Source organism: Boleophthalmus pectinirostris, unplaced genomic scaffold, assembly GCF_026225935.1.
Source record: "Boleophthalmus pectinirostris isolate CB_2022bp ecotype Guang Dong unplaced genomic scaffold, ASM2622593v1 HiC_scaffold_10, whole genome shotgun sequence".
Taxonomy (NCBI): Eukaryota; Metazoa; Chordata; class Actinopteri; order Gobiiformes; family Gobiidae; genus Boleophthalmus; species Boleophthalmus pectinirostris.
The window spans coordinates 945,767-973,110 of NW_026570971.1; the positions used below are offsets into that span (position 1 = coordinate 945,767).

Genomic DNA, 27,344 nt, shown 5'->3' on the forward strand with positions numbered 1-27,344 from the left:
GATGCGTCCGTCGAAATGTGGGTTTGTGGCGACTTTGAGGCCGGGATGAGGCATCAGGAAACACGAGATGTTTGTGAAGCACGAGTGGATGTGTTTCCGCACGTTCTGAAGCTCCTCGTGCTGGTTCTCCGAGATCTCAGAGGAAAACACATAAAGATATATTATTATATTATTATTATTTACTTTATTATACTGACTTCTTCTTCTTCTTCTTCAGAGTCGGACATTCACCTTGAGCCTCTTCTCCAGAAACTTCATCCCTCCCTCTTGTCCGTACGAAAACTCATACGGAAAACTCCAGTCTCGCACCAAGAAGATCATGGACTGAAGAAAAACAGGAAAATGTTCACGACATTTGGACTGGAGCAGATTCTGTCACAGCACAAACTTTAATATTAACGTTATTTTACCTGGAACGGTTTGAGGAACGTCTCCTCCATGGCCAGACGCCCGTATTCTGTGAAGAGCTACAGACACATCGACTCACATTTACTCTACACAGAAACACTACATCCTGTCTGACACACACAGGTTTGTACTAGTGTCATATTATTATATATGATAATATGATATTATTATATATTATTATATTATATATATATATATATATATATATTATTATAATCTGGTATCGAGTATCGTTTACTTCAGTACATTTCTCCTGCTGTGGTGTTTTACCTGTAGATGCTGCAGGTCGTCCTCCTGGACGTTCTGTGAGATGTTGTAAACCTGAAACACAAAAGCAACGTTTAAACTTCTCCAGTGTTTAGATGAACACACACACACACACACTATACACACACACACACACACACACACACTATACACACACACACACACACACACACACACACACACACCTGCATGGAGCTGATCATGGTGCTCAGAGCGAAAACTGTGGCCGAGTCTCTGAGCGTCGACTGAGAATCAAACGTGCCCTGAGTGTCCATCAGCAACACGGCCACCTGACCCACACAAGAGATAAAACACACACTTTTATCCAACACTGACCCACACAAGAGATAAAACACACACTTTTATCCAACACTGACCCACACAAGAGATAAAACACACACTTTTATCCAACACTGACCCACACAGGAGATAAAACACACACTTTTATCCAACACTGACCCACACAAGAGATAAAACACACACATTTATCCAACACTGACCCACACAAGGAGATAAAACACACACTTTTATCCAACACTGACCCACACAAGAGATAAAACACACACATTTATCCAACACTGACCCACACAGGAGATAAAACACACACATTTATCCAACACTGACCCACACAAGAGATAAAACACACACATTTATCCAACACTGACCCACACAAGGAGATAAAACACACACATTTATCCAACACTGACCCACACAGGAGATAAAACACACACATTTATACACTGAACAGTAGATCTTGTATTATTGCCGTCGTCTATTGGAACAAATGAGGGAGTAAATCTGCCGTCTGGTCCAGGGAAACGCTGCTTTAAAACATCTCAGTCTCAAACTAAATTTTAGTAGCAGGAAAAATCTGATATTTGGGGAAAATGATCATATGTGCAGAAATATACAATCCTGACTTTTTGTTTGGTAAATTAACACTGAAGACTGGAAATGATATGAACATAACTTTATGTGTAAACCACTTTTCAGAACAATAAAAACATAAATCACAGTGGAACAGTTTTACAGCGGCAGAACAACAGCACTTTTTCATGTGTTGCTCAAAGTAACAATTTTTATCCTTTGTAAACAACAAAAGTACTTTGCACTTCAGGTCGTTTGTGTGGAGTCGTCTGTATCGTCCACGTTTATCTGCGTGGATGGAAAAAGGCTCCTGAGTAAAAAAAGCTCATAAAATCTGGATGTGGAGGAAGGAGGAAATTGGCTTTTAACTGTTGTAAATCTGCAACGTCTGAATGGAGAAAGTGAAACAAATGAACATCAGCCTGAGACGAGGAGAAATGTTCCCACAGACCGAGAAACACTGTGGCTCAAGTCAAACATTAGTCCTGGTTTAGTCCTGGTTTAGTCCTGGTTCAGTCCTGGTTCAGTCCTGGTTCAGTCCTGGTTCAGTCCTGGTTTAGTCCTGGTTCAGTCCTGGTTTAGTCCTGGTTTCAGTCCTGGTTTCAGTCCTGGTTTAGTCCTGGTTTAGTCCTGGTTTAGTCCTGGTTTAGTCCTGGTTTAGTCCTGGTTCATGTTCGTGTTCGGTGTAAAAGTCTCTGGGATCTTCACTCACTGATGTCAGGTGACCAGATTTTCAGAATTAAAAGCCGTGACTCACTCGGTTTGTGGAGGTTTTTAATAATAAAATAGTGAATCAGGTGGAAAACTGTTCTGCACTCGTCGATTCACGACAAACATGAGTCAGTTTAGTCATATTTTCTTTGTGTTTTGGTCGTTTTTAGCAGCTTTTCTGTATTTTACCCAAAGAAATGTCATGTATGTCTCTCTTTACTGTTGGCAGGTATAAAATTGGTCAAAAATAGAGACATTTCTTGTATAAAACTGGACAAATCAGTGGTTTTGTGTAAATCTGCTGGGACAGGGGACAGACTCAAAACTGGGACTGTCCCGGGGAAACCGCGGTCGCCTTATGACACTGTGAAAAACTTTACCTTAGACCATGGAACCTCTGAACCAAGACGGCAGCAGCATTAAAGCATCAAGAGTCTGAACACGAGATCTACTGTTCTATATCTACGACCTTTACCAACCCTGACCACCAGAGGGAGACACACACACACACACACACACACACACACACACACACGTCAGAGTCCAAACTCCAGGTTAGTAAATAAAAACACAGGTAGAGTTTGAGTCGTTACCTTCCTGCCGTCGGGTTTGTCGACTAAAAACACTTCGCTCCAGATCTGGATCCCTGTGGTCTCGCGCTCGGATCCTCCCCTCCACGAAAACCCCGTCAGAGGTTCATCTGAGTCGCCCAGCCAGTCCTCACGAGCCTGGACACACACACACACACACACACACACACACACACAGGGGATATTTAAGCTGCACTGTGGAACTTTTCTGATGGTCTGTTTCTAAAACGTCTTTAAAATGTCTCCATCGTCTGGACTGAACTCATCTGTGGTGAAGATCAGCCCTGGACAAAATGTATGTATTTTAGGGTCGGTACATTAATGCGTTCATTTTTTGTTAACTAATTAATTCATTATTGCCGACAATTATTTTAACACCATTAACGCAGTTTTTATTCTTTATTTACTGTTTTATTGTAACGTCTGTTGCTCACTGGGTTTTATTTTGAAAAAGTTCACCGTGAGTGTTTCTTTTCTTTACACTTTTTCACTTTTTCTTGTATTTTTTTCTTTTCACGTGAGATGCAACATGTCCGAGCCTCCGTGGGCTCTGAGCTCCAGGTCACGGGTCTTTCTTTTTCTTCTCCTTCCTCCAGACGCCTGAGGCGTCCCAGTCGAGTCCAGTGTGGTTTTATTATTATATTTACTATTTCAGGATATTCACAAAGGTCTGGAAGATGTGGTGATTTGATTCCACCCGTAACTCAATGAAACCTGATTGGCTAAACTGTCAAACTGTTGTGGTGAAGAGGAGCTGAGTCTCCGTTCCTCCCCTCACCTCTGGTCATGACCCGAAGGACCAGATCCACGATACAAGAGACACAGATGAGTTTCCTCCGCAGGGCGTCCGGGCGTCTCCCTTAGACACAGAGGTCGGAGCTCGGAGTAGAGCCGCTGCTCCTCCACGTGGAGAGGAGCGTCTGAGGGGAGGACGTCTGTTCTGACGTCTCCTGGACGTGTCCCTCAGGAGGTGTTCATGTCCCACCAGGAGGAGGAGGAGACCCAGGACACACTGGAGGGACCATGTCTCTGGACTGGACTGGGAACACCTCAGGTCCCACTGGAGGAGCTGGAGGAAGTGTCTGGGGTGAAGGAAGTCTGGGAGTCTCTGTTCAGACTGATGCTCCGAGACTCGACCCCAGAGAAGAAGAAGAACATGGAGGATGGATAAACTGTCAAACTCAGACTCATCCCCACATTGACTTGAGTTGCTCAGGTCTTTGTTCCTACAGGTGTTTGTTCAGTTCAGCGCTGCAGGAGGAGTCACTGATTTACCCGGAAACAACTGGAAGAAAAACTGTGATTGGTCCATTTCTATTTCATTAAATTAACCCTTTATTTCCCAAGAAATATGATCATAATGACTCACGTGGTGGAACATGTAGAAACTATAATAATAATAATAATAATAATAATAATAATGATAATAATAATAATATAATAATGATAATAATAATAATAATAATAATAATAATAATAATAATAATAATAATAATAATGATAATAATAATAATAATAATAATAATAATGATAATAATAATAATAATAATAATAATAAATAATGAAATAATAATAATAATAATAATAATAATAATAATAATGATAATAATAATAATAATAATGATAATAATAATAATAATAATAATAATAATAATGATAATAATCACAGTTCTTACGTGGTGGTAATGTAGAAACTATAATAAAATAATAATAATAATAATAATAATGATAATAATAATAATAATAATAATAATAATAATAATAATAATAATAATAATAATAATAATAATATAATATAATAATAATAATAATAATAATAATGATAATAATCACAGTTCTTACGTGGTGGTACATGTAGAAACTATAATAATAATAATAATAATAATAATAATAATAATAATAATAATAATAATAATAATAATAATGATAATAAAATAATAATAATAATAATAATAATAATGATAATAATAATAATAATGATAATAATCACAGTTCTTACGTGTGTACATGTAGAAATAATAATAATAATAATAATAATAATAATAATAATAATAATAATAATAATAATAATGATAATAATAATAATAATAATAATAATGATAATAATAATAATAATAATAATAATAATAATGAATAATAATAATAATATAATAATAATAATAATAATAATAATAATAATAATGATAATAATAATAATAATAATAATGAATAATAATAATAATATAATAATAATAATAATAATAATAATAATAATATAATAATACAGTTCTTACGTGGTGGTAATGAAACTAATAATAATAATAATAATAATAATAATAATAATAATAATAATAATAATAATGATAATAATGATAATAATAATAATAATAATAATAATAATAATAATAATAATAATAATGATAATAATAATAATAATATAATAATAATAATAATAATAATAATAATAATGATAATAATAATAATAATAATAATATAATAATAATAATAATAATAATAATAAGTTCTTAATGGTGGATAATGTAGAAAATATAATAATAATAATAATAATAATAATAATAATAATGATAATAATCACAGTTCTTACGTGGTGGTAATGTATAATAATAATAATAATAATAATAATAATAATAATAATAATAATAATAATAATAATAATAATAATAATAATAATAATAATAATAATAATAATAATAATAATAATAATATAATGATAATAATAATAATAATGATAATAATAATAATAATAATAATAATAATAATAATAATAATAATGATAATAATAATAATAATAATAATAATAATAATAATAATATGATAATAATAATAATAATAATAATAATAATAATAATAATACGTGGTGATAATGTAATAATATAATAATAATAATAATAAATAATAATAATAATAATAATAATAATAATAATAATAATAATAATAATAATAATAATAATAATAATAATAATAATAATAATAATAATAATAATAATAATAATAATGATAATAATAATAATAATAATAATAATAATAATAATAATAATAATAATAATAATAATGATAATAATGATAATAATAATAATAATAATAATAATAATAATAATCACAGTTCTTACGTGGTGGTACATGTAGCGGAGCATGAAGTCCATGAGGAAGGACTTGCCCTTCCTGAAGGCCCCGGCGACGGACACGGCCACCACCTCCAGGTCTCGCACTTTACTGTTGAGGAGGATCCGGGTCAGGGCGCTTTCGTCCAGCTCGAACGTGTGGTCGTCCTTCACCAGCAGCACCTGGACGGGCCGCGCCTTAGACTCCGCCTCCTCGTCCTCCGAGCTCCAGTCGTACGTCTGCTTCTCGTTCAGGGCCCCTGCACCACAGAGAACAACAGGACAAATGTAAAACTGCACACGGAGAAACATCACCTCATGGATGAAATCAACTCTGCTCATTTTTACACTGAAATAACATCATTCTGTCACAAATACAACTTATTTAACAACAATTTGTTCTAAATGTTCTTATTTTACTCCTGTAGTGGAAGTGTTTAAAGAGTCAGTTTTACTGTAGAATCACCGACACGTTTCAAAGTTTGACAGTCGCTGCTCACAAACCCACAAAGACCAAAGTGACACCAAAGTTCTTCTAGATCAGTTTAATCATTAGTGATGTAATAATAACTAAATATCGTGATATCGTATCGTCAAAGTTCTCACAATAATATCGTGGATCATCACAATAAATCGAATCACAAGTTTCTTTGTTTAAATCAGGAGAGTCCGAACTTTCTTCATCAAGGCCCACGTCTGTAAACACAGATGAAGCAGAGGGACGATGGACGATGGACGATGGACGATGGGTCACAGACCGACGCTCAGTCCAGAGAATCATTCAAACATGAGCAGGTTTAACAGGTTCAAATGAAACATCAGTCTTTATTTATGCGAAGATCCTCAAGCTCCAGGATCATGGGGGGGGGGCCCCTCACACCCTCCACCCCCCGTGTCTCCCTCTGCCTCTGGGACGAGACTGAGGAACATTAAAGTCAGAACATCTGGGCTGAAGCTCACTGACGTCCTGCTCGCGCTGCATCTTTATCTTCAGTTTATTGGAGCTGCTAAATGTTGTTGTTTTGATGTATTGACTTTTTAACATTGCTTGTTTATTCTTGTTTTTCTCGTTCTGGTCACTGAGAACATTTCCTTCTGTCATGTGTTTGTCTCACGTCTGAATGACAAATAAAAAACCTTAAAACCAAACTCTAAATATTCAATATTCACTTTATCAAGGGAGATTCTCAAAAAACCTGCAGTAAAAAGTTAATTTTTAATTGATGTAAGTTAATCTGGGCCAATTCTCCTGGACGTCTGAGGGCCAAGAAAAATGTGTCCGAGGGCCACATTTGGCCCACGGGCCGTAGTTTGGACACGCCTGGTTTAAATTCATAGTTCTGATGCAGCAGCAGCTAAAAAAACACAGAGGAACTACATTTCCCATGATCCTTTGCTCCATTTCAGTGCAGACGACAAGAAGAAAAAACACTTCTGACACTTTTAACTCAGTTTTGTCGAAACATTTGAAGAAAAAAAAGTCAAATATTCACAGTTTTGTTTTTACCTCCACAAAATATCACAATAAATATCGTATCGTGAGATTTATATCGTGAAAATATCGTACTGAGAGATTTGGATTTTGTTACATCTTTAATCGTGAGACTCTAAACCATATCGTGATCTTTCCCCCAACATCATAACAAATCTCTTTGTGTGAGGTTCAGATTTATTATTATTTACACATTTATTTACATTGATTCTACAGCAGTAAATATTTACTGAAACAATGCAATTATTATAACAATATTTTATATATTTGACTTATTTTATTTACATAAATATGACTTTTAACTTTTAAAAAAAGTGAGTAACATTTAGTCAGTAATTGTGGAGGTGAAAATATTTGACTTCAAACTGACGAGTGACGAAGAAACATTTACTTCAAAAGTGAAAATTGTTACAAGGATTTTTCTAGTAAATCTTACAAGTTTTTTTTTTTAATGATTAAAAACATCAGTTGACTCTGATTATTTTCATTGATTTAATTGAACCAAATGAATCTTTTCACTTTGATGATCCTGTGCAGGTTTTGATGGAGAAACACAAACAGGGAGAAGATGAACCAAACCTGAAGCTTCTACGAGTCCAACAGGTTTAAAACAGAGACACAAACACACAGCTGCAAAGTGATTGGTTCTTTTTTAGTTGGTCTAAAATTCTTGTTGGTGATTGGACGAACACGTGGTTCAGTTCGATATATTTATATATTTATATTTCAAATCGATCAATACTGTTCACTATAAAATACAATCGAAATCATGTGTGTGATTCTAAAAGTTTTTGTTAAATCATTTCTTCTTGTACAAAGTTCATCTGAAAAACTTTAAATATTTTAATCCTCAAAACAGTGAAAATGTCAAATGTGTCGCAGAAACGAGTTTATTTCGTCTGAACAAAAAACAAAACTGAAACTGGAACAAAATCATTGAATAAAATAAACCAAAAACTATCGTCTTGGTGAAATATCGAAACAGCAGAACACGAGCAGTGTCAGAGTAACAGATTACATGGACCAGAGTAATCAGAGTACAAATGATGAGTAACTGTATTCAGTTACAGTTACTGTTTCAGTGAGTGGGAATTGGATTACAGTTACTTTGTTCAAATAAATGGATTAAACAGACTAAACCAGGAACTAAACCAGGACTAAACCAGGGACTAAACCAGGACTCTAAACCAGGACTAAACCAGGACTAAAACTAAACCAGGACTAAACAGGCAGGTCTAAACCAGGAAACCAGGACTAAACCAGGACTAAACCAGGTCTAAAGACTAAACCAGGACCAGGTCTAAACCAGGTCTAAACCAGGACTAAACCAGGACTAAACCAGGACTAAATCCTGCTGTGTGGACGTGTGTTTCTTCGTCTTTATCAATAATATTTTTAATTTGGTTCAGTAAAGTTTGGACTTTTTATTTTCTTTTATCAGACAAAACTTCTTATGTGAAGATTTCCTCGTCTTTGTTTCTCTACAACAAATCAAGTAATCCAAAGTAATCAGATTACATTACTCACTTTAAGTCATTTAATGGATTCTGTTACAAACTACATTTTGGTGAGTGTAATCTGTAATCTGTAATCTGTAGGGGATTACATTTGAAAAGTAAACTTCACAACACTATCCACGATATTAATTCTGTATCATCACATTAAACCAAACGATTTATCGATATTTATATATTTTTGCACAGACTAATGAGACTCACAGCAGCTCAGATGACTCTCAGATGATCTCAGATGATCTCAGAGGAATCAGAAGTATTGAATCAGAAGTATTGAATCAGAAGTATTGATGTGAACAGGAAGTGGCGCTGCTCTCGTCTTTCCCTTTCACATTAAAGCTTCTTTAAACAGATTAAAGTCAGAGACTGTGGACTGAGGAGCCAGAGTGGAGCAGCAGTGAGAGCGAGCAGCAGTGAGCACAGTGAGGAGCAGCAGTGAGGAGCAGCAGTGAGGAGCAGCAGTGAGGAGCAGCAGTGAGGAGCAGCAGTGAGGAGCAGCAGTGACGAGCAGCAGTGAGGAGCAGCAGTGAGGAGCAGCAGTGCTCCTCAGATTTACTGCAGATGATGGAGACTCAGATACTTGACAGATTCGTTCTTTTATTTCATCTGTTTTATTTGTAGAGTTTCAGTTTCCTTCAGGTTTCTGGGGCGCGGCAGCAGCAGCTTTGTGTTTGTGTCTCATGTTTCCTGCTCGTCACTAATCGAGTTTCATCAAACCTCTGAGGAAAACCAAGAATCAAATCTGTCAAATCTTCTGCACCGACCACGAAGAAACACGACGTTCCTCTGGTCTGGAGCCTAAAAAACCTCAGACAAAACAGAACCTGAACGAGTCTAGAACAAAGTGGAACTGGACCAGAACAAGAACAAGAGACACAGACTCATGGACCTGGTTTAGTCCTGGTTTAGACCTGGTTTAGTCCTGGTTTAGTCCTGGTTTAGTCCTGGTTTAAGTCCTGGTTTAGACCTGGTTTAGTCCTGGTTTAGACCTGGTTTTAGTCCTGGTTTAGTCCTGGTTTAGACCTGGTTTAGTCCTGGTTTAGTCCTGGTTTAGTCCTGGTTTAGACCTGGTTTAGTCCTGGTTTAGACCTGGTTTAGTCCTGGTTTAGACCTGGTTTAGACCTGGTTTAGTCCTGGTTTAGTCCTGGTTTAGACCTGGTTTAGTCCTGGTTTTAGTCCTGGTTTAGTCCTGGTTTAGACCTGGTTTAGTCCTGGTTTAGTCCTGGTTTAGACCTGGTTTAGTCCTGGTTTAGTCCTGGTTTAGTCCTGGTTTAGTCCTGGTTTAGACCTGGTTTAGACCTGGTTTAGTCCTGGTTTAGACCTGGTTTATTCCTGGTTTAGTCCTGGTTTAGTCCTGGTTTAGTCCTGGTTTAGACCTGGTTTAGTCCTGGTTTAGTCCTGGTTTAGACCTGGTTTAGACCTGGACCACTGAGGGATTACACAGATATAAGAACACATGACACCAGGGACTAAACCAGGACTAAACCAGGACTAAATCAGGACTAAACCAGGTCAGATAAACTAGGTCCAAACTAGGATTAAATCAGGTGAAAATCAGGACTAAAACAGGCCCAAACCAGGTCTAAACTAAAACTAAACCAGGTCTAAACTAGGATTAAATCAGGTCAAAATGAGAACCAAACAAGGTCTAAATCAGATCCAAACCAGGACTAAATCAGGACTAAACCAGGACTAAAACAGGTTCAAACTAGCATTAGATCAGGTCAAAACTAGAACCAAAGCAGGTCTAATCCAGGTCTAAACCAGGACTAAACCAGGTCTAAATCAGGTCTAAACCATGACTAAATCAAATCCAAACCAGGACTAAACCAGGACTAAACCAGATCAGGTAAACCAGGTCCAAACTAGGATTAAATCAGGTCAAAATCAGGACTAAACTATGTGAACAGAAAAAGAAGTTCTACCAATTCATGTGTAAAATCACAGGAGTCGTTTTCTTCTCATCGTGGAATCGATATCGAGTATCGAGTATCAAGTATCAAGTATCGAGTATCGAGTATCAGGTCTGTCCTTTAGTCTCATAATCCAGTTTAAAACGTTCTTACAGTGAGAAGACGACTTCACCTGAGCCTCTTTAACACGTTTAACACGTTTAACATCACGACCCTGGAGCCTCTGAACACGACCTGAGCGACCTGAAGTGATGAAGACGAGTTCATCTGAGGTTTCAGCTTCTGCCTCTGAGCCTCACAGACACTTCAGACTCTGTCCAGACTCTGTCCAGACCAACTCCAGCTCACGACACCATCACCTCCTCCTCCTCAAACACCACGAAACACCAGGAAACCTCCACAAAACCTCCACAAAACCCCCCAAAGACCCAGAAAAACACTGAGAAGAACCTTGAAGCACCACAAAACATCATGAAAACACCACGAAGCACCAGGAAAACCCCCCAGTCCTGAGGCAGCACACGCCCGAAACACTGAACCAAACATCTGAGGAGGAACATGAGGAGCATGAGGAGGATGAGGAGCATGAGGAGCATGAGGAACATGAGGAGGATGAGGAGGATGAGGAGCATGAGGACATGAGGAGGATGAGGAGGATGAGGAGGATGAGGAGCATGAGGAGCATGAGGAGGATGAGGAGGATGAGGAGGACATGAGGAGGATGAGGAGCATGAGGAGGATGAGGAGGATGAGGAGGCATGAGGAGGCATGAGGAGGATGAGGAGGATGAGGAGATGAGGCATGAGGAGGATGAGGAGGCATGAGGAGGATGAGGAGGATGAGGAACATGAGGAGGATGAGGAGGATGAGGAGGATGAGGAGGATGAGGAGGAGGAGCATGAGGAACATGAGGAGGATGAGGAGGATGAGGAGATGAGGATGAGGAGGATGAGGAGCATGAGGAGGATGAGGAGGATGAGGAGGCATGAGGAGCATGAGGAGCATGAGGAGGATGAGGAACATGAGGAGGAGCATGAGGAGCATGAGGAGGATGAGGAGGATGAGGAGGATGAGGAGCATGAGGAGGAACATGAGGAACATGAGGAACATGAGGAGGATGAGGAGGATGAGGAGCATGAGGAGCATGAGGAGCATGAGGAGGATGAGGAGGATGAGGAGGAGCATGAGAAGCTGTTTACTGATGCATTATTATATAATCGCTTCCAGACGCTCCTTTAACAAAGACACTCGGGCTGTTTACGTTTTAACTCTGCGCTTTTCTTCGTCTATGTCTATGTTTATTTACACTAAAAGGACATTTTTGGTGTCGGAAAAATCCATGTTTACAGAAGCAAAACCCGTGAATCGAGGCCGGAGTCTGAGTTCGGGACGTGAGCGGCACAAACGCGGTGTTTGTGTGAAACTGACGCGATGTGAAAAGCACGAAACGCGATGTTTAAAGCGGTTAAAATGAGAAAATGTGCGCAGTTCGTGTGAAGAGTGGAGTGCGGAGCGTGACGTGCGCAGCCCCGGTGGACGTGCGGGATTCGTGGGTTTCGTGTGTTTTTGTGTGTTTTTGTGTGTTTTGTGTGTTTTGTGGGTACGTACACTCGCCCCAGCTGTCGCGGTCTTTGCTCTGCTTCACCATGGCGCGTCCTCGGTGCGGGTTCGGGTTCGGGTTCGGGTTCGGGAGCGTCGGGTTCAGGCCGCTGCAGACATGGGTGTAGCTCCGGGAGGATGATGCTGCTGCTGCTGCTGCGGCCCTGGCGTCACGGAGGCTGAGGGGAAATGATGGAGCCTTTTCTTCCCGAACGCAGCTGCAGTGGCGCGTTTCGACCGACAGGGGGAGACACAGCGAGGGCGTTTTAGGCTGGTTTTATTTTTTATTTTTATTTTTTTTATTGGACACTTCAGGATTTTGCACCTTCAGAAATGTTTTACTTTAAATTGACGTTAATAGTTTTTGTAATTATTTGGAAAAAATAGAATTTGTGGCACATTTCGACTCAAGCTGCAGGGATTGTTTCTGCCGCTAGAGGGAGACAAAGTGCACAACACACAAATATATTAGTGTGGTCCAAAAAATTGTGATTTTTTTTTTTTAGATTCTCTAAATTAGAACTCTGTATTTGAAAAATGCAGGATAATATTTTACTCGTCAAGTTGAATTGACTCAAATCAAGTCAAATGTTTTTAATTTAAGTCTTTTAAATTTATCTAGATATTGGTTGTTTTTTTTCTAATTTTTTGCAAATATAATGTTAAAAGATAAAAAAAATCAATGTATGCACGTGATGTTAATGAGAATTCCAATCAAATAGTTCAATAAAAGTTTCATTAGAACCATTTTAGGATTAATTTGAAGTGATTTAAGACATTAGTGACTAAAGTAAAGAATTAAATGTTGCACAAGCAGCTCGACACAACTTCAGCTTCCATTTGAAGTTATTTTTAACCACAACAAACTCATTTAATCTGTTTTTATTTAAACTTATGCAACATTTATCTCGTATAATTCAGTGTTTTAACTCTTTACTTTAGTCACTAATGTCTTAAATCACGTCAAATTAACCCTAAAGTGGTTTTAATGAAACTTTTATTGAACTATTTGATTGGAATTCTCATTAACATTGATTTTGAAAAAACTTTTAACATTATATTTGCAACTTTAGACTTAATTTTGTCCATATTAAAACCTTCTTGAACATATTTACCACTAAAATAATCACAGATAAATATTGGTGTGTTTCAAAAAATGTATTTTTAGATTCTCTAGATTAGAACTCTGCATTTGCACTGGAAAAAAAACAATATTTAGATAAATTAAAAAGACTTAAATTAAAAACGTTTTGCTTGATTTGAGTCAATTCAACTTGATGAGTGAAATGATCCACCAGTGGAACATGTGTGTTTTTCTTAATTCAAGCAATGTTAGAATTTATTTCTTATTTGAAGTAGAAAAAGTTTTGTTCCAGGGCAGATCATTTTACTCATAAAGTGAAATTCACTCAAATCATGATCAAACTTTCTTAATTCAAGTCGTCTGAACTTGACCAGATTTAGTTTTTTACAGTTTGGTTTAATCTCTGACCAAAATATTTGGGTCCAAATTTTATGCAAATAATATAATAATATAATATTAATATTTAGAGTTTGTTTAAGACGTTTGAAAATGTCCCTGTGACCTAAACTAGAACATAGAATCAAAGAAATAAAGATAAAGACGACGTCCAATAATGTGTCGTTTTCTTCTGCAAACACAAACTGAAACTTGTATAAAAGTTTCTTCTAAAGTCCAACTCCTCTGTGTTTGTCTGTGTGTGTTATGTGTGTGTGTGTGTGTGTGTGTTTAATGTGTGTGTGTGTGTGTATGTGCATGTGTGTGTGTGTGTGTGTGTGTGTGTGTGTTGTGTGTGTGTGTTTAATGTGTGTGTGTGTTATGTGTGTGTGTGTGTGTTGTGTGTGTTTCATGTGTGTGTGTGTGTTATGTGCATGTGTGTGTGTGTTATGTGTGTGTGTGCATGTGTGTGTGTGTTATGTGTGTGTGTGTGTTTCTGATCTTCAGTCTTTGTTTTTCAGTTCAAATCTTGAATCAGAAACATCACAGACACTTTCAGTTCGTGTTTTTGCAGATCGAGAGAAGTTTGTGACACAGAAAAACACCTGAACACTTTAGATTTGTAGAAACTTTCATTTTTAAACCAAATAATGCACCAAAGTTTAAAAAAACCTTAAACGTACCTGTCCGCAGTACCAGGTTCAGCCGCCAGATGGAGACATTCACCCGCAAATTGAACGGAAATGAAGCGAACGTGTCAAAACAATCACAAAAACTAGAATTTATTATTTAAAATCAATATATTTACAAATAACACCATGACCGTGTGTGTAAAAATAGATTTATATGTACTTTATTGTAAAAATAATAACATAGTTTTATATAATTCACGGCGCACGCGCTCACTTTAAAACGCACACGTGAATATTTTAAATAAGAAAACAACAGAAACACGTTTTTAAATCAGTTTTAAGAGAAATAAAATAAATTAAACCAAATTAAAGTCCCGTAAAAACACACAGATCACAGATAAACAACAGGAGATGTCGCGTTCAGACTCTTGACGTGCGTTAATCCCGACGCCATTTTGGTGCTGGAGTCTACGGAGAAACCAGGACTGAACCAGGTCTAAACCAGGTCTAAACCAGGTCTAAACCAGGACTAAACCAGAACTAAACCAGGACTAAACCAGGTCTAAAACAGGACTAAACAGGACTAAACCAGGACTAAACCAGGACTGAACCAGGTCTAAACCAGGACTAAAACAGGACTAAACCAGAACTAAACCAGGTCTAAACCAGGACTAAACTAGGTCTAAACCAGAACTAAACCAGGACTAAACCAGGTCTAAAACAGGACTAAACCAGGTCTAAACCAGGACTAAAACAGGACTAAACCAGAACTAAACCAGGACTAAACCAGAACAAACCCAGGACTAAACCAGGTCTAAAACAGGACTTAATCAGGACTGAACCAGGTCTAAACCAGAACTAAACCAGGACTAAAACGGGTCTAAAACAGGACTAAACCAGGACTAAACCAGAACTAAACCAGGACTAAACCAGGACTAAAACAGGTCTAAACCAGAACTAAACCAGGACTAAAACAGGTCTAAAACAGGACCAAACCAGGACTAAACCAGAACTAAACCAGGACTAAACCAGGACTAAAACAGGTCTAAAACAGGACTAAACCAGGACTAAACCAGGACTAAACCAGGACTAAACCAGGTCTAAAACAGGACTAAACAGGACTAAACAGGACTAAACCAGGTCTAATCTTGCCCTTCATTCATTTAAATCAGCGTTCCGCCAGTACCAAGATGGCGGCCGCGTTGACGCATCAGCAGCCCGCGGTCGTCGGTGCGACATCTACAGTTGTGCGTCCGCGCGAAGATTAGCGGAGCTCCGTGTCTTTTTTTTTTTCGAGTTGGTTTTCAGTCCCGTCGCTCCTGAGCCCGAGTCACCGCTTTTATTCTTCTTATTCTTCACTTTTTCCACCTCTGAAAATGTCCCGAAGCTTCGTGTAAAACCTCCGCTCCCTGCGATGTGTCGTCAAAGCCACAACTGGACCGAACCGCACCGAAAACCCTCCGACTTTTTCACATCGGAGGAGTAAAGTTCTGACCGCAGCTCCTGGGATTTCCTCGACTTACAACGCGGGGTTTTCGCTGTTTTTCGTGGATTTAATTCGACTTTTTCTCCACGAACGTATCGGACATGCACCCCGCGGTGATTTCCAACCTTAAAGTCGCAAAAGGTGAGAAAAAAAAGAAGTTAAAATGGAAGCTGAAGTGGTGCGGAGCTACTTAGCATTAGCCGCCTGACGCTGAGCCAGAAGTGCAACAACCAGCGAGACTTTTAATGACAAAAACCCACAACAAACTCATTTAATCTGACTTTATTTACACTTAACTCGTGTTTTAACTCTTTACTTTAGTCACTAATGTATTAAATCACTTCAAATTAACCCTAAAGTGGTTTTAATGAGACTTTTATTGAACTATTTGATTGGAATTCTCATTAAAATCACCTGCATTTTTTATCTGTAACATTATATTTGCAACTTTAAACTTAATTTTGTCTATTTTAACACCTGCTTAAACAGATTTACTACTTATATAATCACATTTTCGCACACAAATGATACTTTTATAACTACTAAATGTGTAAAAACGTGCAGGTTTTGAGTAGAATTAAGCTGCTTTTCTGCTTTTAATGACACAAAATCACAACAACTCATTTAATCTTTATTTACTCTTAACTTGTTACTTTAGTCTCTATTGTCTTAAATCACTTCAAATTAACCCTGAAATGGTTTTAATGAGACTTTTATTGAACTATTTGATTGGAATTCTCATTAAAATCACCTGCATTTTTTATCTGTAACATTATATTTGCAACTTTAAACTTAATTTTGTCTATTTTAACACCTGCTTAAACAGATTTACTACTTATATAATCACATTTTCGCACACAAATGATGCTTTTATAACTACTAAACTTATAAAAACGTGCAGAATTAAGCTGCTTTTCTGCTTTTAATGACAAAAAACCACAACAATCTCATTTAATCTGTCTTTATTTACACTTGTGCAACATTTAACTCTTTACTTTAGTCACTAATGTCTTAAATCACTTCAAATTAACCCTAAAATGGTTCTAATGAAACTTTTATTTAACTATTTGATTGGAATTCTCATTAACATTGATTTTTGAAAAAACTTTTAACATTATATTTGCAACTTTAAACTTAATTTTGTCTATTTTAACACCTGCTTAAACAGATTTATCACCTATATAATCACAGATGGATCATTTTCGCACATAAATTGATGCTTTTATAACTACTAAACGCTTAAAAATGTGCAGAATTAAGCTGCTTTTCTGCTTTTAATGACACAAAATCACAACAAACTCATTTAATCTGTCTTTATTTACACTTAACTTGTGTTTTAACTCTTTACTTTAGTCTCTAATGTCTTAAATCACTTCAAGTTAACCCTAAAATGGTTTTATTGAGACTTTTATTTAACAATTTGATTGGAATTCTCAATAAAATCACCTGCATTTTTTATCTTTAACATTATATTTGCAACTTTAAACTTATTTTGTACATTTTAACACCTGCTTAAACAGATTTACTACTTATATAATCACAGATGGATCATTCTCACACACAAATGATGCTTTTATAACTTCTAAATGCTTAAAAACGTGCAGATTTTGAGTAGAATTAAGCTGCTTTTCTGCTTTTCTGATGGTGTTCTTGCAGATTCGGTTTGTTCACAGCGACTGCCACATTCCTGTTTGACAGACGTCGTGATACGCTGCAAAAAAAAAAAAAAAAAAATGTAAATAGTTTTGATTCGGGGGCCCCTCAGGTTGTATTTACGCGAAGCCGTGACGCACAGAAGTGGAGGAAGCCCAGATAGATGTGTCCTGGTGTCCTGTTTATTTACACTCAGTGATGTATGAAGGTGCACTTGATGTTCCGACGCTTAAATTCTCCTCGTTTTCGCAGGATATGAAGCCGGAGGGAGGACGGTCTGAGTGACTTTGTGTCTGCGCTCAGGATCGAACCGTTTCCGTGGGAGATTTAACTCGATGTAAAGGATTTTTTTCGGGGGGGGAAACACGATGGATATATTTCCTCGTCCGAGCAGCGAGATCCAGAGGAGGAACCCGCAGCACGACTTCGAGCTGATCCAGAGAGTCGGCAGCGGCACCTACGGAGACGTCTACAAGGTACACGAGCCTCTCACACACACGAGAGATTAGGCCCGGACGCTCTGAGACAAACACGCGCTCTTACCTAACCCGCTTTTGTGTTGAAGTTATGATGTGATCGATGGTTTAATGTGTGTTTTGGCTCAGGAAAATCAGTTAAAGTGATAGTGCGGAACTTTCTGGAGGTGGCACGACAACTACACGAATCCAGAAAGTTAAAAACACACTTAGGATTAGGATTTACTCTAAACTGTAGAATGTTATAGCCCAAGGAACAACATTTTTATGGAAATAAGCAGGAGGAGGAGGAACTTCTCGAGGATCAGGTTTGTGGAGAGGCGAGCCGCTCACAGCGACGAGGTACAACAACAAACCACAACAAACACAACAAACCACAACAAACACAACACAAGTCTAATGTCAGGACTAATTAAGATATTCATGAACTCGGTCTGCCTTTTCGGTCTGTTTTTCTTTCAAAAAAACTACATTTCTGTTTTATTTATTTCTTGTGATATTAATATTTTTTGATATATTGTGCAGCTTTACTAGAGATCACATGACTGTTCACTCTGACGCTCTGTTCACTCTGACGCTCTGTTCACTCTGACGCTCCGTTCACTCTGACGCTCCGTTCACTCTGTTCACTCTGACGCTCCGTTCACTCTGATGCACCGTTCACTCTGTTCACTCTGATGCTCCGTTCACTCTGACGCTCCGTTCACTCTGATGCACCGTTCACTCTGTTCACTCTGATGCACCGTTCACTCTGTTCACTCTGATCGCTCTGTTCACTCTGACGCTCTGTTCACTCTGACGCTCTGTTCACTCTGACGCTCCGTTCACTCTCCGTTCCGTTCACTCTGACGCTCCGTTCACTCTGTTCACTCTGACGCTCCGTTCACTCTGACGCTCCGTTCACTCTGACGCTCTGTTCACTCCGTTCACTCTGACACTCCGTTCACTCCGTTCACTCTGACGCTCTGTTCACTCTGTTCACTCTGACGCTCCGTTCACTCCGTTCACTCTGACGCTCCGTTCACTCTGTTCACCGTTCACTCTGTTCACTCTGACGCTCTGTTCACTCTGACGCTCCGTTCACTCTGTTCACTCTGACGCTCCGTTCACACTCCGTTCACTCTGACGCTCTTCACTCCGTTCACTCTGACGCTCTGTTCACTCCGTTCACTCTGACGCTCTGTTCACTCCGTTCACTCTGACGCTCCGTTCAACTCCGTTCACTCTGATGCTCCGTTCACTCTGACGCTCTGTTCACTCCGTTCACTCTGACGCTCCGTTCACTCTGACACTCTCCGTTCACTCTGACGCTTCACTCCGTTCACTCCGTTCACTCTGACACTCCGTTCAATCCGTTCACTCCTGACGCTCCGTTCACTCTGACGCTCTGTTCACTCCGTTCACTCTGACACTCCGTTCACTCTGTTCACACTCCGTTCACTCTGACACTCCGTTCAATCCATTCACTCTGTTCACTCTGACGCTCCGTTCACTCCGTTCACTCTGACGCTCGTTCACTCCGTTCACTCTGACGCTCCGTTCACTCTGACGCTCCGTTCACTCTGACGCTCTGTTCACTCTGACGCTCCGTTCACTCTGTTCACTCTGACTCTCCGTTCACTCCGTTCACTCTGACGCTCCGTTCACTCTGACACTCTGGCGCTCCATTCACTCCGTTCACTCTGATGCTCTGTTCACTCTGACACTCCGTTCACTCCGTTCACTCTGTTCACTCTGACGCTCCATTCACTCCGTTCACTCTGACGCTCCGTTCACTCCGTTCACTCTGATGCTCCGTTCACTCTGTTCACTCTGACTCTCCGTTCACTCTGACACTCTGTTCACTCTGACGCTCCGTTCACTCTGACACTCCGTTCACTCTGTTCACTCTGACGCTCCGTTCACTCCGTTCACTCTGACGCTCCGTTCACTCTGACACTCTGGCGCTCCATTCACTCCGTTCACTCTGACGCTCTGTTCACTCTGACGCTCCGTTCACTCTGTTCACTCTGACGCTCCGTTCACTCTGTTCACTCTGACGCTCCGTTCACTCTGTTCACTCTGACGCTCCGTTCACTCCTGTTCACTCTGACGCTCCGTTCACTCTGTTCACTCTGACGCTCCGTTCACTCCGTTCACTCTGTTCACTCTGACTCTCCGTTCACTCCGTTCACTCTGACGCTCCGTTCACTCCATTCAATCCGTTCACTCCGTTCACTCTGACGCTCTGTTCACTCTGACGCTCCGTTCACTCTGTTCACTCTGACTCTCCGTTCACTCCGTTCACTCTGACGCTCCGTTCACTCTGACACTCCGTTCAATCCGTTCACTCTGTTCACTCTGACGCTCCGTTCACTCTGACACTCTGTTCACTCTGTTCCTTTGTTCTCTCCGATGCTCTGTTCACTCCGTTCACTCCATTCACTCCGTTCACTCCTTTCACTCTGACAGAGGCTGAGAGAGATTTTCATATTCACAATTATTCACAGTTTTTCAGTTAACGGGGACGACGCACAGTTTCCACAAGATGAGACCAAATTGAGTCCATGAGAATGAGAAAAAATAACTTCATTTATTCAGTATTTCAGGACTTGTGTGATTCAGTTTTGGCCTCACGACGTTTGATTTAATGTAATTACGTGTTTTTATTCTAGTGCTGCTTTTTAAACTCACCGACACACGACGCTGTTTGTCCAAATGTAAACACGAAAACATCACACAAGATCATTTTTGTCTCGTGACTTTTTTATCTCACGAGATCTTGTATCATGAAATCTTGTCTCATCTTTGTTCACCAACTCGCTCTGCACAAAAACAGAAACAGAAACAGTTTTTTAAAGTTCTTCTGTCGGTTCTGTCCTTCTTAATTCATTTTTCTCAAATGTTTAGAAACAGAATGGGACGAGAAAACCCTGAGCCGTGAATCAAATCGTGATCTCAGAGCTCGATTTGTTTTTATATTTGTTCAGCTCGACTCTGACGTTGCTGTCGTGTCATTGGGCAACACACTTCCCCTGTGTGGAGGAGGATGATGTAGAATCTCTGACGGCGGCGTGTTTCTGTTAGTCGACTTCATCAACTTTTCTGACCTTTTCAAACCACAAACTCTGCAGATTTAGACTCAAAATAGAAAAATACTCTGCTCCACTTTGTGATGTCATCATGTGGTAATAGAGTCCTGGTTTAGTCCTGGTTTAGTCCTGGTTTAGTCCTGGTTTAGTCCTGGTTTAGTCCTGGTTTAGTCCTGATTTAGTCCTTGTTTACAGCCGATTTAGACCTTGTTTAGACTTGGTGTAGACCTGATTTAAACCTGGTTTAGTGAATTATTTAGACCCAGTATAGTCCTGGTTTAGTCCTGGTTTAGACTTAGTTTTAGACCCGGTTCAGTCCTGGTTTAATACTGCTTTAGTTCTAGTTTAGTCCTGGTTTATTCCTCCTTATTTAGACCCAGTATAGTCCTGATTTAGTCCTGGTTTAGACAAAGATTTGTTCTGGTTTGAATCTTATTTAGAAATGGTTTAGTTTTAGTTTAGTTCCTGGTTCAGATGTGTGTGTTTTTTTGGATTGGTTTAGACCAGTTTTAGTCCTTTTTAAGACCTGGTTTAGATCTGGTCTATACTTACTTTCAGACTTTGTTTAGACTTGGTTTAGACCTGTTTTCAACCTGGTTTAGTACTGCTTTATACCTAGATTAGGCCTAGTTTAGACTTTGTTTAGACCTGATTTAAACCAGGTTTAGTCCTGGTTTACAGCCAATTTAGTCCCTATTTAGACTCAGTTTTGTCCTGGTTTAGACAAAGATTTGTCCTGGTTTGAATCTTGTTTAGAAATAATTTAGTTTTAGTTTAGTTCCTGGTTCAGATGTGTTTTTTTTGTCTTGGTTTAGACCAGGTTTAGTCCTTTTTTAGACCTAGTTTAGACCTGGTTTACAACTGGTTTAGTCCGGGTTTAGCTCCTGGTTTAGATGTGTTTTATTTTGTTTTATTTTAGTCCTGGTTTAGTCCTTGGTTTAGTTTGGACTATGACAGAAAAGTTTCACATTCAGTAACATGGTGATACAGGACGTGCTCCACTGTGTTTTTAAACTCCACACACCTTCACTGGAAACACCACCGTAAAATTATTCTCCACAAAAATACAAACCGACACAAACCCGACCTCCACAGTCACACAAACACAAACACATCAGTGAGTCCGAGCTCAGGAGTCAAACCCACAACCTCCCGGTGAGCGGTCGGTCGGGTTACGGGCGCCTCGTGAGCGCGGTACGTGGTGACATCATCAGGTGGCGTCTGATCTGTGTCACCTGAGTTTGTTCTGGTGTTTCCAGGTAGAACAGGTGAAGGTGAAGCCACGTAAACAAACCTGTTCTTCTGTTCTTCTGTTCTTCTGTTCTCCGGGAAACGACAACGAAACACACGACTGTAATTAAAACATCGCTCAGTCATTACACAAACGCACACAAACACACAAACACACACACACACACACACAACACACACACACACACACACACACACACAGACAAAACAAGAACATAAAAATAGTCCCTGTTCTCTTTAAGGATGTAACAATAAACAAAAAGTCTCAAGTTGTTTGTTTGTTGAAGTTCATATTTCTGCTGCAGGAGCTGAAACCACAGAAAACTACAGAGACCATGATCCTTTGCGGCGCTTCAGTTCAATCTGCAGGAAGAAAAAACTCTTATGAAACTTTTAAAACGGATTTATTTGGATTATGATGAGAAAAGAGTCAAATATTTACTGTTTCGTAAGAATCCACAAAATACTGCAAGACCTGGTTCAGACCTGGTTCAGACCTGGTTTAGGATTAATTTAAGACTAAACTACATCTAGTTTAGTCTTTCTTTATAGGTGGTTTAGTCCTGGTTTAGTCCTGGTTTAGTCCTGGTTAGTCCTGGTTTTCCTGGTTTAATCCTGGTTTATTCCTGGTTTAGTCCTGGTTTAGTCCTGGTTTAATCCTGGTTTAATCCTGGTTTAGTCCTGGTTTAGACCTGGTTCAGACCTGGTTCAGACCTGGTTTAGACCTGGTTTAGACCTGGTTTAGACCTGGTTTAGACCTGGTTTAGACCTGTTGTGTACAAACTGTAGCTCTTTAATATAAATCTACTTAAACTTCTAAACTGAAACTGAAGTCCACCTCATGAAGAAGAGGAGAGATTTTCACTCGGTTAAAGAGACACTAAACACCAAAAATACTTTTTTCTCCTGATTCTCAGTGTAAATGTGTCTAAAACAGAAGTGTGTCTCTCCTTACCAGACTTACTTTGTTATTTTATTTGTTCAAAATCAGACTTTTGGGCCAAATCCATGTCTGTAGATGTTAGTGATGGACATATGATTAAATTTACTTAATCGATCATTGGGTGAATTAACAATCGATTTTCTATTAATCATTAATGTTTTATTATATTAAAATGATCATCATTATTATTATTATGACTAATCTGCACAAATAAACTCAACTTTACAACATGTGAACAGAACGAGTCCAGATCCACATCAGCTGTTTGACCTGATCATGTGTTTAATGAAACTTTGACACTTTTGTTTTTACACAAACTAAACTAAAAACCACACGACTCATTTACATAAACTATAAACTCTGCTCTTTATTTAACATTTCACCCACTTTATTTATGTTGGTCACTTTATTTATTTAGCTTCTGTTGTGATGAAAAGAGTGAAAAGTGTTAGTCGGGATTAGGGACGAGCATTCGATGAAATTTTCTTAATCGTCGGAAGAATTAATGATTGATTATCGATTAATCATGAACGTTTTTATATTAAAATGATCATCATTATTATTACTATCTGCACTAATCTGCATCAATAAATTCAACTTTACGACATATAAACATAACGACTCTAGAGCCACATCAGCTGTTTGACATTATAATGTGTTTAATTCAGTTTTGTTCAAATCTCACAGAAACAAAACTTAAAACCACATCACTAATTTACATAAACTAAGTGAAGATAAAACTCCAGCTCTTGTGTCGCTGATGTGGTTCAACTTGTGTTGGATTAAAAGACATGACTCAGGTGAATACAGGTCAGTGTGACCAGATTTGTGTTTGTCAAAACCAGGACAGCGTACGGGGGGAGGGGGGCGGGGCCTCGTCATCCACATTGAGCGACTCTCACCTGGAAAAACTTTTTCCCACTGGACACAGAAACATATGTGCTGCTTTATCCACTGTGCACATGGACTCACACTTGTCCCAACGCAACGGAAAGTGTGGAATTTCTTCTACAAATCCTGGTTAAATCCACATTTGTGCTTCGGTTCGTTACAGACTGACCCACTGTTTGTGTCTCGCTCCTTCTGATGCAGAGACACATGTACACACCTGTTTGGTCACGACACACACACATACATTCAGTTTGTCGATTAAAATTAACGTAATCGATGAAATTCTTAATGATCAGTAATCGATTAATCATGCCCATCCCTAGTCGGGATACAGCGTTTACATGCACCAGGACCAAACCGGGACAGTCCAAAACCCGCTCACACTGATGTGCCGTAAACCCGCTCACACTGATGTGCCGTAAACCCGCTCACACTGATGTGCCGTAAACCCGCTCACACTGATGTGCCGTAAACCCGCTCACACTGATGTGCCGTAAACCGCTCACACTGATGTGCCGTAAACCCGCTCACACTGATGTGCCGTAAACCCGCTCACACTGATGTGCCGTAAACCCGCTCACACTGATGTGCCGTAAACCCGCTCACACTGATGTGCCGTAAACCTGCTCACACTGATGTGCTGTAAACCCGCTCACACTGATGTGCCGTAAACCCGCTCACACTGATGTGCCGTAAACCCGCTCACACTGATGTGCCGTAAACCCGCTCACACTGATGTGCCGTAAACCCGCTCACACTGATGTGCCGTAAACCGCTCACACTGATGTGCCGTAAACCTGCTCACACTGATGTGCCGTAAACCCGCTCACACTGATGTGCTGTAAACCCGCTCACACTGATGTGCCGTAAACCCGCTCACACTGATGTGCCGTAAACCCGCTCACACTGATGTGCTGTAAACCCGCTCACACTGATGTGCCGTAAACCCGCTCACACTGATGTGCCGTAAACCCGCTCACACTGATGTGCCGTAAACCCGCTCACACTGATGTGCCGTAAACCCGCTCACACTGATGTGCCGTAAACCCGCTCACACTGATGTGCCGTAAACCCGCTCACACTGATGTGCCGTAAACCCGCTCACACTGGGAGTTCATTGAAATTCTCTGAAACGTCCAGTGAAAAAGGACGTGTCTCTTTACTGTGAGCTGTGTCCTGTTGTTGTGTAGAACCTGACTCCTCTTCTGCAGCTCGTCTTCTCCACTGTGGTGTTAGATAATAATAATTCAGATTCATTTCCTCTTTGTTCTGGTGGTTTCAGGGATTTAGGCAAAGTGTGTCCTGATATTTAAAGCAAATGAGATGTAAATCCACTCGAACCCGTCACAAGTTTAACGTGATGATTTGCCTGACTTTGGTTTTATGGTCACGTTCTTTTGGACTGGTTTTCTTCTGCAGATGTTTTCTCCAGCTCGGCTTTGTGCTTCCGTCTTGAATGTGACGACACACGTGACGTTTTCTCCTGGATTCTCTCCGCTGCTCGTTTCTCTCGTTTCTCTCGTTCTTGTCGTTTCTCACTGAGCGTCTTGTGTGTTTTTCAGGCGAGGAACATCCAGACGGGGGAACTGGCCGCCGTGAAGATCATCAAACTGGAGCCAGGTACCAGCTGTTTCCCTCATCACACACACGCACACACACACACGCACGCACACACACACACACACACGCACACGAGTGGAAACTGTGTGAGGCTCAGGAGTGAACTGAGCACGTGCAGAAAGAGAGGGAGAGTGAAGAGAGAACGCACAACACACGATACACAACACACGATACACAACACACGATACACAACACACGATACACAACACACGATACACAACACACGATACAACACACAACACACGAGGCTCACCAATGAACTGAGCACGAGGGAACGCACAACACATGATACACAACACACACAACACATGAGGCTCAGGAACCAACTGCTCACGTGCAGAGAGAGAAAGAGAGTGAAGAGAGAACACACAATACAAAACACACGATACACAACAGACGCACCACATGATACACGATACAACACACAATACAAAACACACGATACACAACAGACGCAACACATGATACACGATACAACACACAATACAAAACACACGAGGCTCAGGGCTGAACTGAGCGTGTGCAGACAGAGGGAGAGTGAAGAGAGAACGCACAACACATGATACACAACACACTGAATGCAATACATGATACAACACACAATACACAACACATGACACACTGGGTTCTACAGGAGGGTCTCAGTTGCCACATTTACTGAGAGATTTAATTCTGAATAAAACTGAATTCTGCTTTAAAAAGTCCATGTAAACACTTTTATTTTGGATTATTCAGAGTTAAACTTAACAGTGAAGTGAGTGTTTGTTTTATTGTGATTTTAAATCTGAATGAATTTGTTTGTTCTTGTTAAAAATAATGTGGGTGTTTCGGCGCTTGATCGTTGAGAAGATTTGAATTCAGAAATATTTAACTCAGAATAAAAATAAAATAAAATTGTCATGTGAACGTTGAAACTGTGACCAAATAAACCCATGAACATAAACATGTGTAAATGTGTCTGCTCCTCTGACCCACTGACACACACACGGGATTATGGGGGATTAAAGAGGGGCTTAGTCTGTGGACCGGACACACACACACACACAGAGCAGGAGTGTGTGTGTGTGTGTGTGTGTCTTGTCCAGACAGTGAGAGTAAACGAGGTGTTTGATCCACATAAAACTGGACTCACATTACATCATGTCACACACTCTCACTCTGTGTGTGTGTGTGTGTGACGACAAAAGACAGTGTTGTGTACAGGGGTGTGCAAAAATATCAAAATATCGATATATCGTATCGTTTAATGTGCTGATACAGTATTGATATCGTGAACTGCTGGTGTTACATCTCAATAAAACCAGGATGTTAAAGGTTTAACTAAAAACTGCATTTATTATTTACAGTGTAAGTGACGACCAAAAAAACAGGCAATTGAGGTGAAAATAAATAGGAATTAA

At 39.5% G+C, this 27,344-nt stretch overlaps 2 protein-coding genes across 4 annotated transcripts in view; one reads left to right on the top strand and one right to left on the bottom strand.

The window, feature by feature from the left end:
* The window catches only part of atl1 (atlastin GTPase 1), a 19,380-nt gene extending 6,869 nt beyond the window's left edge, over positions 1–12,511 (bottom strand). For 2 of the 3 annotated variants that reach the window (XM_055158841.1, XM_020935773.2), the window contains exons 1-8: positions 12,478–12,511; positions 5,954–6,204; positions 2,847–2,981; positions 861–965; positions 679–729; positions 411–467; positions 232–324; positions 1–135 (exon numbers count right to left, since the gene is read on the bottom strand). The exon at positions 1–135 is cut by the window's left edge and continues 4 nt beyond it. In XM_055158841.1, coding sequence (XP_055014816.1) covers positions 1–135; positions 232–324; positions 411–467; positions 679–729; positions 861–965; positions 2,847–2,981; positions 5,954–6,204; positions 12,478–12,511 — 861 coding nt within the window. Of the gene's footprint in view, positions 136–231; positions 325–410; positions 468–678; positions 730–860; positions 966–2,846; positions 2,982–5,953; positions 6,205–12,471 lie in introns of all 3 variants that reach the window. The other variant, XM_055158838.1, reaches the window with a different exon arrangement.
* Positions 12,512–15,805: 3,294 nt separating this feature from the next.
* map4k5 (mitogen-activated protein kinase kinase kinase kinase 5) overlaps positions 15,806–27,344 on the top strand; it is an 89,096-nt gene continuing 77,557 nt past the window's right edge. Inside the window, exons 1-3 of the mRNA XM_055158754.1 lie at positions 15,806–16,180; positions 17,945–18,168; positions 25,887–25,944. Coding sequence (XP_055014729.1) covers positions 18,061–18,168; positions 25,887–25,944 — 166 coding nt within the window. The 5' untranslated portion in view covers positions 15,806–16,180; positions 17,945–18,060. The remainder of the gene's footprint in view (positions 16,181–17,944; positions 18,169–25,886; positions 25,945–27,344) is intronic.